The sequence below is a fragment of the Bison bison genome, unplaced genomic scaffold (genome assembly GCF_000754665.1).
Source record: "Bison bison bison isolate TAMUID 2011002044 unplaced genomic scaffold, Bison_UMD1.0 scf7180017864297, whole genome shotgun sequence".
Classification (NCBI taxonomy): domain Eukaryota; kingdom Metazoa; phylum Chordata; class Mammalia; order Artiodactyla; family Bovidae; genus Bison; species Bison bison.
In genome coordinates, this window is record NW_011494869.1 from 2,233,758 (window position 1) to 2,248,902 (window position 15,145).

General features: G+C 39.3%; 2 protein-coding genes across 5 annotated transcripts in view; both read right to left on the reverse strand.

Moving 5' to 3' along the window:
• The window catches only part of HYDIN (HYDIN, axonemal central pair apparatus protein), a 474,307-nt gene that overhangs the window by 402,115 nt on the left and 57,047 nt on the right, over positions 1-15,145 (reverse strand).
• The window catches only part of CMTR2 (cap methyltransferase 2), a 69,014-nt gene continuing 57,057 nt past the window's right edge, over positions 3,189-15,145 (reverse strand). For 2 of the 4 annotated variants that reach the window (XM_010850898.1, XM_010850900.1), the window contains exons 2-3: positions 13,487-13,530; positions 3,189-6,735 (exon numbers count right to left, since the gene is read on the reverse strand). In XM_010850898.1, coding sequence (XP_010849200.1) covers positions 4,422-6,716 — 2,295 coding nt within the window. In that variant the 5' untranslated portion in view covers positions 6,717-6,735; positions 13,487-13,530 and the 3' untranslated portion in view covers positions 3,189-4,421. Of the gene's footprint in view, positions 6,736-10,772; positions 11,101-13,486; positions 13,531-15,145 lie in introns of those variants that run through there. The other 2 variants (XM_010850897.1, XM_010850899.1) reach the window with 2 other exon arrangements.

The following is a 15,145-nucleotide window of genomic DNA, read 5'->3' on the forward strand; positions in this document are numbered from 1 at the left end:
TTGGAAGGAAAGTTATGACCAACCTAGATAGCATATTCAAAAGCAGAGACATTACTTTGCCAACAAAGGTTCGTCTAGTCAAGGCTATGGTTTTTCCTGTGGTCATGTATGGATGTGAGAGTTGGACTGTGAAGAAGGCTGAGCATCGAAGAATTGATGCTTTTGAAGTGTGGTGTTGGAGAAGACTCTTGAGAGTCCCTTGGACTGCAAGGAGATCCAACCAGTCCATTCTGAAGGAGATCAGCCCTGGGATTTCTTTGGAAGGAATGATGCTAAAGCTGAAACTCCAGTACTTTGGCCACCTTGGCCACCTCATGCGAAGAGCTGACTCATTGGAAAACACTCTGATGCTGGGAGGGATTGGGGGTAAGAGAAGAAGGGGACAACAGAGAATGAGATGGCTGGATGGCATCACTGACTCGATGGACGTGAGTCTCAGTGAACTCCGGGAGTTGGTGATAGACAGGGAGGCCTGGCGTGCTGCGATTCATGGGGTCGCAAAGAGACGGACACAACTGAGCGACTGATCTGATCTGAAGCAACTTAGCACACACGCACATACAACCTTTATGTGAACATAAGCTGATTACAGTTTTACATAAAATTTTCAGTTGAATGAAACTATATGCTAACCTATGCTCAGTGACTGGTAATTTCTAAATATTTTCACTAAAATATTTCATATTCATAAAGAAAAGTTGGTATCTTCCATATTTGCAGTTACAAATCAAAACATTCCAATATAAACTTGTGCTTATCTAAAGATAAGTTACCTTCATTTTCTGTACTGGCCGAAACTAAGAAAAAACAACAGAATGAGGAGAAAAATTCCTTATTAAAAACATTATATATAAACTGTTTTATATAAAGTGTGCACTGATTAGAAATACAAAATCATAAATTTATTGAGGATTATTGTTTTAATCACACGCCCTAAAACATACCAAGATATTATAAGCGACTATACGCAGCATCGAGCTTTTAGCTTTTTGGTACTTGGCCATTAGGCCAACCAGAAAAGCATCTACTATCCAAACAGAAATTTATTCAGGAACCTTGAAATTTTTGTTTTATAGTTAATTCTGCTAAGATCAGCCAGAAATGAGTTTTAATCTAACTAAAGAAAAAAAAAAAAGGTGGGGAGGCCTATTACCAAATAATTGAGTCTCTTTGCAGTAGTAACTATGTATAAACGAATATTCAGCCAGGCCCTGCAAATCTGTAGTACCATCTATGTATAATAATTTTCATCATTTTAATAAAGGATATACTAGATATTACTATATTAAATCTAAAGGGAATTTAAGACCTAATTATAACAGTGTAATTAATGGTTTTATTTTTTTATTAGGCTTCCCCAGTGGCTCAGCAGTAATCTGCCTCCTACAACACAGGAGACGTGGCAGGAACCATGGGTTCGATCCCTGGGTCAGGAAGATCCACAGGAGAAGAGATTCACTCCAGTATTCTTGCCTGGAAAACCTCCTGGACACAGGAGCCTGGTGGGCTATAGAACATAAAAATTAACAGAAAATCTCTCATGCTTCAGTTAAAATCTTTATAAGCATGTACTGGTTCTATAAAAAGTAACAATCATTTATTGCTTAAAATGATTCAAAAAACTGAAATAAAACTAAAACATCTCCTTTTTCTTACTTTTATCTTAAAAAGCAAAAATACACTAAAAAAATACATTGCCATTTCTAAAGAATCAATGAAAAATATTAAGTATTTAAACAAGAAAAATAAGAATTTAATTGGGTTTATAATCAACACTTTCATTCTAAAAAAGTGAGGTATTAAAAAAAGTGAGGTATTTCATATACTCACACCACAGTACCTTAACAAATGTTAAAAATATTCAATTAAATATCTAGAAATAAAAGATAAGGTTTAAATATTTTAAAGGACTTGTATTCTCATCAAAGATTAAATAAAATAACAAAAGCATAAAGATTTTTTTCAACTCCTCTAATAACCTGTTACTTTTGTTCCACTTAGTTATCTTCAGAGTAGAAAAAACTTTTAATGCAAATCTTTTTAAACAAAATAATGACTATAAAGATGGAGAAAGTTCACAAATTTGGATTTCACAGACCCAGAAATTTTCAAAACTTTGACATTAGCATGATATATAAAACCCCCCACTAAAATACAAGACTTTTCTCTTGGAAAACATAAGACAATATTGAAGAAATTAAGTGTATTTTAAGACCGCTTTCTCTGAGTTTGTCAGGAAACACAACTGTGATGTTTAAATTTCCTGGCTGTTAAAAATTCTTTTCAAAAAGCATCACAATTAAGTCAAAAATTTCAAGACCCCCCAAAATTTTTAATAACAGTAACTACTACCTTGATAACCTACACAAATCATCTCATCTTATGGACTTCCTCTACTTTCTTATCCATTTCTCATACATTATTTTTCCTTCCCTTTTTCTCAGAGCAATTTCTACAGATCACTGGTACCTGTCAGCTACACCCCGTTCAATCAGAATCTTCCTTGAGTTCTATCTCACGTCTAGAGCAACTCTGAATTCAGTAAGCCAGATGAAAAGCAACTGATCCCAAACACTGACTAAAAACCAAATACATTCTAGTATACACCAGTATGTTACATATCCCAACCCAGGTTAACAGTAAAAACAACTGAGCATTCAATACTTATTTGAGGGGCTTAAAGTTTTAATATCAGAACCTGGCCCTAGGCTTTCAACTTCATTCTACTCAAATAGTTAAAACAGGTAAAAATAAACTGAGTCACTGTATTGGACCACATTAACCAAGGCATAAAGTCTATTTAAGTGCAAAATGGTTTCCCAAGAGTGGTTTTTAATTCTCTCTTGGTAACCAATTTTCTATCAGATGTCTACCATTACACAACTGTAACAGCTTTCATAAAGTCACCAGTAGGAAATCACATTTCTTTCAGAAATCTACCTCCAACACTCACATCCTCCATATCAAGAACTAAATATAACCTCTTCCTCTGTCCCTTAAGTATTCCATTTCTTTCCCGAAGTAGAGCTTCTGTAAATATTGCAACATTAAGGAATAAATTTTAATGAATACAAATCAGAGAAAATGAAGGAACATTAGATTCCATTAAAGCTTTCCTTAAAAAAAAGTGTTTCCAAGTTATATTTTTAAATTCCCCTATGATTCTCTTTAAAAGAATGAACACAAAATTTCTCTGCTAATGACTTTATTCATGAATCTATAATGGAACTCAAAATAGAAAAGAACATGAAAAACTTCAGGTTAATATTTATCAACAAAATACATCAAAGAATATTTATTTTTTTATATAACTAACAAAAATCTCTAAAATGCACATGTGAAAATACAAATATATCACCTTGTGAAATTTCAGAGTACAAAGATCTGCTTAACATAGTTGGCCATAATAGCCTGATTATACTGATACATACATTTAATGCAAAAGAAATCAAACATAACTGAAAAATAAACATCACATGGTTAATCTTTTGGTAAAGTGCTACTTTCATATGGAAAAAAGGATTTGTGAAGATTAAAAAAATGTTCATGTTATACCATCATTCTCAAAGTGCCAAAATTTCTCAGTATTCACTACGTTCATCACATTTGTATGTCCCCAATGAGACCATAAACATTATTTTGCAATTAAAAAAATTTTTTTGTTCATACATTATTTCCTGGAAGCTAAAATCACCACTCCATTGATAAATGAAACTTTTCACTCATATAAGACTGTTTTAGACACAATAATTCTTCATTGTTTTAAATATGATCTTTGGTTTAAAGCTGTCCTGATAGCCTTTCTAATTGGACTTTAGTTAGTAAAATATTTATAAAACAGCACAGTAGCTTCATTTGAACCACACAAGTAAATTGGATCAGTGGCCTAAACACAATGAATGGCACATATCAAGATGTCTAGAATGATGAGTTCCCCAAATTAGTAACGGACATGGTCAATATTAAAGGAAATTAATGTTGCTGAGGAGTGGCTCATCTCTTTTCATCAAAGACCTCTATCAATTCATAACAGTATTAGCTATTGAGAGAAAATTAGTTGGAAAAAAAATCTAACCTGAAGGCACACAGGTGCAAATCTTAAGCAGATAAATAAAACCAACTAAACTGCATACGCACGCATGGGTATGTCCAAGCATATTACACACTTCTCTGCGTGAGGCTGAATACCATCATTACATATCTTCTACCATATAGGAAGCTCTATGCCTGTGTGTGTATATACCCTAGAGGTCAAACTAGCTGATGGGTTTTCCAGAAAAAAGTGAGACTTTAAATGATGCAAAACTTAGCCTTTCTTCAAAATAGAAGGTTTTAAATTAATAGCAAAGGAATGTAATAACAATGGAAACTGTAAGAAGCCATCAAGTTAAATCTCAGAAAGTATGAGATCAACTTCATAACTAAAGGCTGCCGATGATTTCTTCTCTCTCTCCTTGAATAATCAAATGCAAGTACCTTTTAGCAATGGCAGCATTCAAATCCCACAAAAAATCGAGTAGTGCGCCCTTAAGGAGCACCTCCATTGGCACAAACTGTAAAACCTGCTGCGGTGCCTCAGTGTTAACCAAATCTCTCAACAATTCGTTCACATTTTGCAGATACTGGAAAACTGGGTTTGGAAGATCCTGATAACCAACACAAAGCAGGACTGCACAAGTCTTCAGGGGCTCAGAGGATATGGGACAAGAAAATGTGATGAATCTAAAACAGCTGTGGAGTACAAATATCAAACCAGCCATAAACCTTGTAAAACAAGAAAGTATAGGCAAAATCATAACATCTCCTGTATGAAGCTGCTGCAAGGAATGTAGTACGCAGTCCAAAAATAATTGCTGGTAAGTGGGGTCTCCATCATGAAGCAATGAACAGCTAAAAGTCATGAGTGCAGCTGATTCCAAGAGTCGAACTTCCAATGGTATGGGCATTTTGATATTATGGAGAGCTGGGAAGCCCACTAGCAGGCACTTTATCTGGGTGCTGGGTTCTTTATCCTGATGATCCTGAAGGCACTTGGTAAGGCTAAACAACTCAGAAAATATCAATTCTTCAGAAAAAACGTGACAAGAACAACAATGCTTCTGTTTTGGCCTAAACTTAAGATCAAAATTCAAGGCTCCTCCTAATGACTTTTCAACTGATTCATTAAGAGCCTTTAAAATCTCACCATCACAGAAAGGAGAACACTTTACCTTTGGCAGTTTCTTTCCCTGTAAAACCTGCCATAAGTGACACTCAAGATTGAAAGCTGTCCCTTCCAAAAGAGAACTTTGCCCAGGATGATACGTAGCATGTTCTTCAGCCCAACTGTTAAAGTACCCTTTGGCCACCTTATCTTTCCAGGAAAGGGTTTCCAGCATTTTCCTTTCATTGTAGGTTTTAAAATATCTGCTTCTCTGCCCAAACCATTTTGTATTTGTACTACAGCCAATATTAGATTTTTTCACTAGCCAGTTATTTCTGGAAAGAGGCTTCAATTGAAACTTTTGCATGAAATACTGAACAGCATAGTCCCTTAAGCTATTCAGCTTTGCTTGTTCCCGTTTTCCCATGCACTCAAACAGACGAATGTTCTCAGAAATAGTCTCTAGTTGGTACTTATGAAAGAACGTGCAACATTCTTCATGTTTTCTAAGAAAAGATTCTGGAATCATGTGATGGGGAAAGAGAGCTTTCTTGGTCATTTCAGACCCAAAATTCAGCACCATCTTAGATAAAAGAGGATAGATTGTCTCTCTTCCCTTATAGTAGAGACATACCACATAGACTTCTGAGTTTCCTGCCTTGCTAGTAGCTGGTTTGAAAACATGAACTTGATCAAAAGAACAGTTTAGTAGGTACATAAGATTTATGGAACAATGTTCAAACAAAGTGAACATCTTCAGAACAAAAGAGCCACCATTTCCAAGAGTCATCAGAGCAGTGACAGCTTCACAGTAATGCAAACAAGAGACTAAAGCTTCTTGTTCACCTGGGTTTCCTTGGCAATCAAAACTTCCATCTGCAGTGATCAAGTGAATGGTACCCATACTGTTTATGAAATTCTGAAGTCCAGTCAGATATTTCAAGGTCATGATATCACCAGTGTTATCTGGACCAAAGTACCAACAACGCAAGGTATTTGCAATAAGTCGGTCATCCATAATCATCGTAAGATTGTCATTTGCCTCATGGTAAGGATTCAGAGTATTAGCTACCCAATTCCAATCACAGGGGAATCGATGGGATTTTAAATAGTGATTGAGACTAGCTATAAAAGCTCCAGGAGCTTCACAAAGGTGTAGAGAATTCAGTTTTCCGTTCTGAAAAGCTTCCTGTGGAATAAGTGGAAAGCTGCACAAAATTTCATGAAACTTACACCATGCTTGAGTACAAAGTTCAGCATTTACAGATTTTCTCACATGAGAAATTATTTTCCCAGCTTTGTTAGTGAAAGCCGTGTGCTCATGCCACTCATCCAATTTCTTATCACTCAGTAGGTTTTTCACTTCATTCAGGGAGTTCTTCAAGTCAAGGAATGCACTGAATTCCGTGTGGTCACAGGTGAAAATCTCGCTGGGATCTGGTAACTGCCACTCATTATTAAGTGGTTTGCCATAAGAAAAGTTCTTGGCAAAGAGTTCAAAAATGTCAGCAAGAACATCTGGGCTGAATGTCTCAGGACTTGAACCCAGTGGTTGTTTTCTGCACTTACTCATTTTCAAATCAAATTAAAATCTAGAAAAAGAAAACACACAATTAAGTGAATCAAATTTTATTAGTGAGTGAAATCTAATCCACAGCAAACTGGATCACAATCATGACAAATCACATAAAATAGGTACATAATGTGAATACAATTCATTACATATTGAGGCAATCTGGAATAGAGAAAGAATAAAAGCACTGATGTCCAATAAACCTAGGCTCAAATTCCAGTGGCCATGGGTAAATAACTTTACATCAGTTCTTCTTTAAAAACTTGAGGTATTATTTTTTAAGATGAGGATGAAACATGTTAGCATACATGAAAGAACATTCATCAGTGAATGGCAGCTCCTATTACCAAAGTAACCCACCTAGTTCCTCCCCAAAGTTCTGAACCCATGGCTGAGACCACCACCCACAGGGACCCAAACACATGCTTAGAGGAAGATTTATCCTTTTGCTCAAACTATTAACAAATGACTTTTAGCTCTGTTTTTTAGCTCCCTCCAAATCTCACTTCCTTCCAGGAGACTCCAGCACCTGAACCCGGCACCAGTCCTGCTATGACTTTTCTGTCGCCACCCACTTAAACTCACCTATGAGGACTGCCAAATATGTCCTCTGTCCAGGTTTGACTCCTGCTAAGTCATGCACTTTGGTGGTACCAAATCACCTTTACAGGCCACCCACCAGCAAACACCCATCACCGTACTACTTGTCAACTGTGGTGAACTTGACAGGTTAGCCTCTCGCTCAACACTGAAACTGACCTACAGTTCACCCTGGTGTGTCTCTAAACTTCAGACTCCTGCCTCATATGATCGGTCAGACAGCTCCATGTTTATATTATAAAATATTATTTTTGTTGCCACAAAAACTTAATATACTTTGATAGAATAATTTTAAACTGAAGAAATATCCTTAATGAATATATAAATTACAAATAGTCACTCTACATTGTGTGCTCTAATACTGTCTAAGTAACCAAAAACATCTGTCCACTGGAAACGGAAAGGGGTGCAAGAGAAGGAAGCAAGGCTTAAGGGCATAGTGTTGGAAAAGTTCTAAATTCCAGCAGAGACAGCAATGAGTATTACATGGTACTTGCTGGCAGTGTTAATCAACAGGTGCTTCAGTTCATGACTTCTGTGTTTATTTAGCATATTCAATACATTCTACATCAGTATGAAGATTAACACGGGAGATAAAAGACAAGTGAGCACCACAATAAACAGTAACAAAAGAAGGCTGCATTCCATTAGCATTTACTTTGTCCTCAAAATACTTTTTCATCCTTTTATATTTTGTTTAAATTACTCACAAGTCTGTCTGTGCCGTTCTGTGCTCAGTCGCTCAGTTGTGTCTGACTCTTTGCGACCCCATGGACTGTAGCCCGCCAGGCTCCTCTGTCCATGGGGATTCTCCAGGCAAGAATACTGGAGTGGGTTGCCATGCCCTCCTCCAGGGGATCGTTCAAACCCAGGGATTGAACCCAGGTCCCCTGCATTGCACAAAGATTCTTTACTGTCTGAGCCACCAGGAAAGCCCACGAGCTTGCAAACTTCCTGAAGTAACAATTATCTTAAGTCATTTCTGTTTGCCACCATATATTTACCCCAGAATTGTGGATAACAGTCACAATTACCTATTAATGTATTTTTCTTACCTTAGATCTATTTTTTTTTTTTTTTTTACTGTTAGAATATTTAGACAAATTTCTGAAAGAAGGCAAAAAGGAAGCATTTTCACATTCACTAAAATTTTAATTAAAAGTAAATGCACGAGTACTACAACAAGTTATTCTGTCCTAATTCACACTTTGCTTACTGGAAACTACAACTTTTAGATTTCAACTATATTCTATTTTGGAAAAAGTCTGACTTTAGTCATTAACTTCACATACCAATTAATGGCTTTAAGTAAGCTCTGAAATCTTACCTAAGCTAATAAGTAATTACTTTCACAGGAGAACAACTAAAGTGATTCAAACACTCCACTGTTCTTCCCACCTATACCTGTGGAACATGGACCAAAATTATATATTTATAATAAACTGTATATCATGTTGAAATGGAGAAGGCAATGGCACCCCACTCCAGTACTCTTGCCTGGGAAATCCCATGGATGGAGGAACCTGGTAGGCTGCAGTCCATGGGGTCGCTAAGAGTCTGACACGACTGAGCGACTTCACTTTCACTTTTCACTTTCATGCGTTGGAGGAGGAAATGGCAACCCACTCCAGTGTTCTTGCCTGGAGAATCCCAGGGACAGGGGAGCCTAGTGGGCTGCCGTCTATGGGGTCACACATAGTCGGACACAACTGAAGTGACTGAGCATAGCATAGCATAGCATGTTGAAAAATGTTCAGGTTGATAACACACACCTTATCTAAACATTGTTTCCTACTACCAAATTCCCAGAATCCAACTGCTTCTCACTCACTCCAGCTACCAACTTTCTGATTAGAAACACCTGTCAACTCTCTTCTGAACTACTGACAGTCTTCTCACTCCTCTCTTTGCTTCTACCCTTGCCTCCACCATTCTATTCTGAAACACACCCATTAGAGCAACTTAGCAGCAGCAGCAGCAGCAGTAGAGTAACTCTGAAAAAGCTAAGTTAGATTGTATGGCTGCTCTGCTCAAAACTGTGCTGCCATGGCTCCCCATTTCACTCAAAGTGAGTAAGTGCCAAAGTCTTTACAATAGCCTACAAGGCCCTTGAAGATGTCTGTTCTCCAGCCCCACCCCATGTCTAACCTAATTTTCTCCTACTACCCCTTTTTCTCATTGTGTTCCAGCCCCACAGGCTCTCTTGCTGTTCACTTAAAAGCCCAGACACACAGCAAGGGGAGTCTGGACAGTCAGTCCCTCCACCTGAAACGCTCTTCCCTTCCCTTATCTCCTTCAAGAATTTACAGAAGTGTCATTTTTTCTAAGGGGCCTAAGTTGCCATTCTAATTTAAAATTGCATCTTCCATTAACAATGGTAAAGGTAAGAACTTTGCTGTTTTTTCCTATGACACTCTTTTCCTTCTAACATGTGAAAGTGAAAAAGTGAACGTGAAGTCACTCAGTCGTGTCCAACTCTTTGTGACCCCCATGGACTGTGGAGCCAGGCTCCACTGGAAATTTTCCAGGAAAGAGTACTGGAGTGGGTTGCCATTTCCTTCTCCAGGGGATCTTCCCGACCCAGGAAATGAACCGGGTCTCCAGCATATCAGGCAGACGCTTTACCGTCTGAGCCACCAGGGAATTTACTTATTTATGTTTACTATTTTTTATGTCTTCCCAAAACTACAACCTAAGCTGCAATGGGCAGGGATCTTTGTTTTCTTTACTCACTTATTAAGAAGTAAGAACTGTGCTCAGTACACAGAAAGCATTCAGTAAGTATTCATGGAATAACTAAAGAGGTTTTCCAGGCAAGAAGAGTGGGATGCCATCGCCTTCTCCGAAAGGGATATCAGACTAGCCCAAAAGGCGTGCCTCTGATCAGGTTCTGAATATAAGTCTTAGCTAAGGACTTCAACGTCACTCTAGCACCTCACATAAAACAAAAGCAAAAATGCATATGTTTACGAGATACAAGGAAAAAGTTTTCAGTATGATCCTCTGGAAAAGGTTCCTCTGTCCCTCTTATGAAGCACTCCATAGAGCTTTGTGGCATCATCATTCTGCTACGAGGGTCAGTTTTATCATCGTTGTTTTGCAGAATTGAGTAGGAAGTCATATACCCCTGCCCAAAGCCACGAAGGGAATACCCGCAAAATTCACCGGACTAACACAGTCTCATTAATAGTTGTTACTCCTCCAGTTAACACTTGCAAAGGAATTTTAGAAAAAGTGCCAACAGCTCCACCTCCTCACAGCAACAGCGAAAATAATGCCTAGGGTGTATCCAGCGCCTTACTTTGCGCCAGGGGCACCCCAAACCTCGTTTCCTCTAGGTGGAAATGAGTCTCAAGTTCCATTCGAGCGGCCCAGTCCCTGACCCGGCCCAAGCCTCTGCCTAATTCACTGTAAAGTCGAAGGAAGACCCGGGTTCAGAAAGTGGGCTTGGATTACCTTCGCTCACGCCCACCTCAGCCCCCAGAGTCTAGAGAGGCTGCGCTTCACTCGCTTTCCTCACTCAAGGAGGGCATTCTCCACTTCCACTCCTGGGGATGATTCCCAAGAGCATCGCTACTTCAGGTCTTCCGAGCCCCTGGCACAGGGATGGGAGGTGGCACGCCGGAAGGTCCAGAAGGAGGAAGGAGCGGCCCTAAGAACACGCAGACCGGAAGCACACCTCCAGTCCGCGCCGCCGCGAGACGCCGGCGGACGGAGGCCCAAAGGCCCTAACACACGCACTGCGCGTGCGCCTCAAGGCTGAGCTGGCGTCTTACGTCAACGTTACGCCCGTCGGCGATGCTCGTAAGAGACCTCTGCTCTCTCGGTTTCGTTTCTCCGCTGGGTGCTGAAGCTGGGAAGCGCCAGCCCCCCGCCCAACGGCCGCTATGGCAACTGCGCGCTCACCGAGCGTCCTCTGACCCCGCCCCCCGAAGGTGGAGGCGTGGAATGGGGCGAGGACAACCTGTCCCAGACACGCTGGCCCCGCCCACCTGGGCCCGGGACGCCCGAGGTTCTCTCGTTTTGCTGTAGCATTTAGCTCTTAGCACTGGCTGAGTTAAAACTGGTGCTCAGAAGAACATGAGGTTAAAAAGCCAAACTAGGGAAACTACAAAAACACTGTTATCATAACATACATATATTTATAAACGAATAAGACAACCTCCCCGGAAAAGGAAATGGCAACCCACTCCAGTACCCTTGCCTAGAAAAATCCCATGGACAGAGGAGCCCGGTAGGCTACAGTCCATGGGGTCGCAAAGAGTCAGACATGACTGAGCGACTTCACTTTCACTTTTCACTTTCACAAGATAACCTCAAAGAAAAATGGGAGAAGATTGAACAGGCCATTCAAAAAGCAAAATAACCGATAAGGATATAGTACAAAGCTATTTGGGCTTCCTGATAGCTCAGTTGGTAAAGAATTTGCCTGCAATGCGGGAGACCTAGGTTCGATCCCTGGGTTGGGAAGATTCCCTGGAGAAAGGAAAGGCTACCCACTCCAGTATTCTGGCCTGGAGAATTCCATGGACTGTATAGTCTATGGGGCTGCAAAGAGTCAGACACAACTGAGTGACTTTCACTTCACAAAGCTATTTGACTTTAAAAAATAATAATAATAAATAAGGTTTATTTTCACTCAACTTAGCAAATAGTTTAAAAGATCAGAAATGGCTATTGGTGAGAATATGGAAAACAAGTTTACATATTTTGGGGGAGAGCAAAAACTGTTACTACCTTACAGAACACAAGGCCTTCCCTGGTGGCTCAGCGGGTAAAGAATCCGCCTGCAATGCGGGAGACCTGGGGTTCAATCCCTGGGTTGGGAAGATCCCCTGGAGAAGGGAATGGCTACCCACTCCAGTATTCTGGTCTGGAGAACTTCACAGGCTGTACAGTCCATGGAGGAACAAAGAGTTGGATATGACTGAGCAACTTTCACTTTCACTTTTACAGAAGGCAAACTTTAAAATAACCTTGCACCTTAGCCCAGCAAATCCCACTCCTAGCAATTTAGCTTTAGAAAACAACTGACACTCACTTTGGGAAAAAAATGTTTATCATAGCATCTTAATAACATCAATAACAATACTGGAGCCTATTATACAAGGTGAAGTAAGTCAGAAAGAGAAAAATAAATATTGTATACTAATGCATATATATGGGCTTCCCTGGTGGCTCAGGTGATAAAGAATCTGTCTGCAATGCAGGGAGACTGGGTTCGAGCTCTGGGTTGGGAAGCTGCCCTGGAGAAGGGAATGGCAACCCACTCCAGTATTCTTGCCTGAAGAATTCCATGCACAGAAGACCCTGGCGGGCTACAGTCCATGGGTCACAAAGAGTTGGTCACAACTTAGCGACTAACACTACTATGCAGCCATTAATAGGTTATATATGCCAAAAGTGTCATATGAAAATAGGAGAATATAGAACTATATGTGGAGTTTGGCCCATTTATGTCATATGTATACATGTGTGTGTGTGTGTGTGTGTGTGTGTATACACATACAAATTTTACAACTCTTGCAGTATATGCATCAGTGGAGAAAAGTCTTTTCAAAAAAAAAAATAGTGGGGCTTCCCTGGTGGTCCAGTGGTTAATAATCCACCTGCCAATGTAGGAGACATGGGTTTGATCCTTGGTCAGGGAAGATCCCGCATGTGACAGGGCAACTAAGACTGTGTGGCACAACTACCGAGGCCCACACACCTAGAGCCTGCGCTCTGCAAAAAGAGGAACCACTGCAGTGAGAAGCCCCTGCTCGCCACAACCAGAGGAAGCCCTCAGGCAGTAACAAAGACCCCATGCAGTCAAAACAAATAAATAAATAATCTTTTAAAAAAGGATGCTAGGACATTTGAATATCTGTGTTATATGGAAAAGGCTTTATCTGGACTCTTACTTCACATAATAAACAAAAACAGATTTCATTTGGATTGTCAATCTATATCTTAAAGATCAAACAATAACTCGTAGCAGAAAATGTAAGACAACATCTTCATGATCTTGAAAGAGGCAAAAAGTTTATAACAGGACAGAAAAGGCAATAATCATTATATATATATATATATATACACACACGAATTGACACTAAAATTAAGAATGTTTATTCATCATAAGACAGCACTGAGAGTGAAGGGGAAATATATATGTATATATGTATATTTACCATACACATATGTGACAAAGGATTGCATCCAGAGTATATATCACCTAAAACAAATGAGAAAAGATGTCCCATTAGGAAAATGGGCAAAAGACCAGAACAAAAACTTCAAAAAGATGATATCCAAAAGGTCAATAAACATAAATACATGCTCAACTCCATTAGTCATTGGAGAGATGTAAACCAAACCCATAATGAAACAGTTACACACTGACTAGCTAAAATGAAACACTGAAAATATAACTGTTGGAGAGTTTCATGGGCAACCAATGCAAAGCTGTTTGGAAGAAAAAAGATCTTCCAAGATCTTCCTAACTCACCAGTTGGTTGCCATTTTTAGAAAAATTTTCCAGGTATAGTTTTACTCCAGAAAGTTCCCTTGAGCCCCTTCCCAATCAATCTCTCACCCCCAAGAAGCAAACATTGATCTGTTTTCTAACATTATATTTTAGTTTTGCCTATTCTAGATGTCATATATACTCTATCATTACAGTCTGAAATTTTAATTTCCAGCCCCTTTCCACTCACTGTAATTTTTTTTTTTTTAGTATTGTAGGAGAGGAAAAAAACTTTCTTTTACTAGTCTAGGATTCTTGGCTTGGGCTCTGTAACAAAAGATAAATTAACAAGAGAAAAGCATATGAATTTATTAATGTTTTGCATGACAAGAGAGCCTTCACAAGGAATTGAGGATCTGAAAGACACTGTTTCTCACACTAGGTTTAAACCTCAGTGTTTTTATACTAGGTTTGATAAGAAGTAGAATGTCGTGGGAAAGTGTGACAAATGAGTCTGAGCTAAGAATGAAAAAGCTGGCTTGAAACTCAACATTCAAAAAACAAAGATTATGGCATCTGTTCCCATCACTTCATGGCAAATAGATGGGAAAAAGTGGAAGCAGCGACAGATTTTATTTTCTTGTGCTGTGATTTCCAAAATCACCGTGGACAGTGACTACAGCCGTGAAATTAAAAGACGCTTGCTCCTTGGAAGAAAAACCACGACAAACATAGAAAGAGTATTCAAAAGTGGAGACATCACTGTGCCAGGAAAGGTCTGTATAGTCAAAGCAATGGTTTTCCCAGTAATCATGTATGGATGTGAGAGTTGGACCATAAAGAAGGCTGAGCACCAAAAAGATTCAAGATGTTTTTTCTCTTAATAATGGGATTATAATGAATTATTTGCTACCTACCTCCTCCTTTCTTTTTAAAAAAATTTGTCACAGTGGGCATGAACCAAAAGGCTCTTGGATTTATTCCTCATGTATAATCTGGGTGCAAGGGGCTGAGTATGGGGTGGAGAGACAAGTGACAGCTGCGCATGTCTGTAAGTACCTTTTAAACACATCTCTGGCCTTTTTGTAACCACCACTTCGATAAGCCCAATTCAGATACATTTCCTTCACAGGGACTGAGTCAGCTCCTGGGAGACCAAAGATAGCTCTCTAAAATTTAAAAGAAAAAAGAAACAAGCTACATAAGGAGACATCTAGGTATCAAGACAAATTTCCCAAAACCATCCCAGCACACTGAATGAACAGTGCTTTAGGAAAAAACCCTTTGAAAGCTAGCCAACTAGAATTATTTGCATTACCCACACATGAGACTTACGACAGGGGGCCTGTACCTTATAGATTGCTTCAGTTTCTTCTTGCTTTCC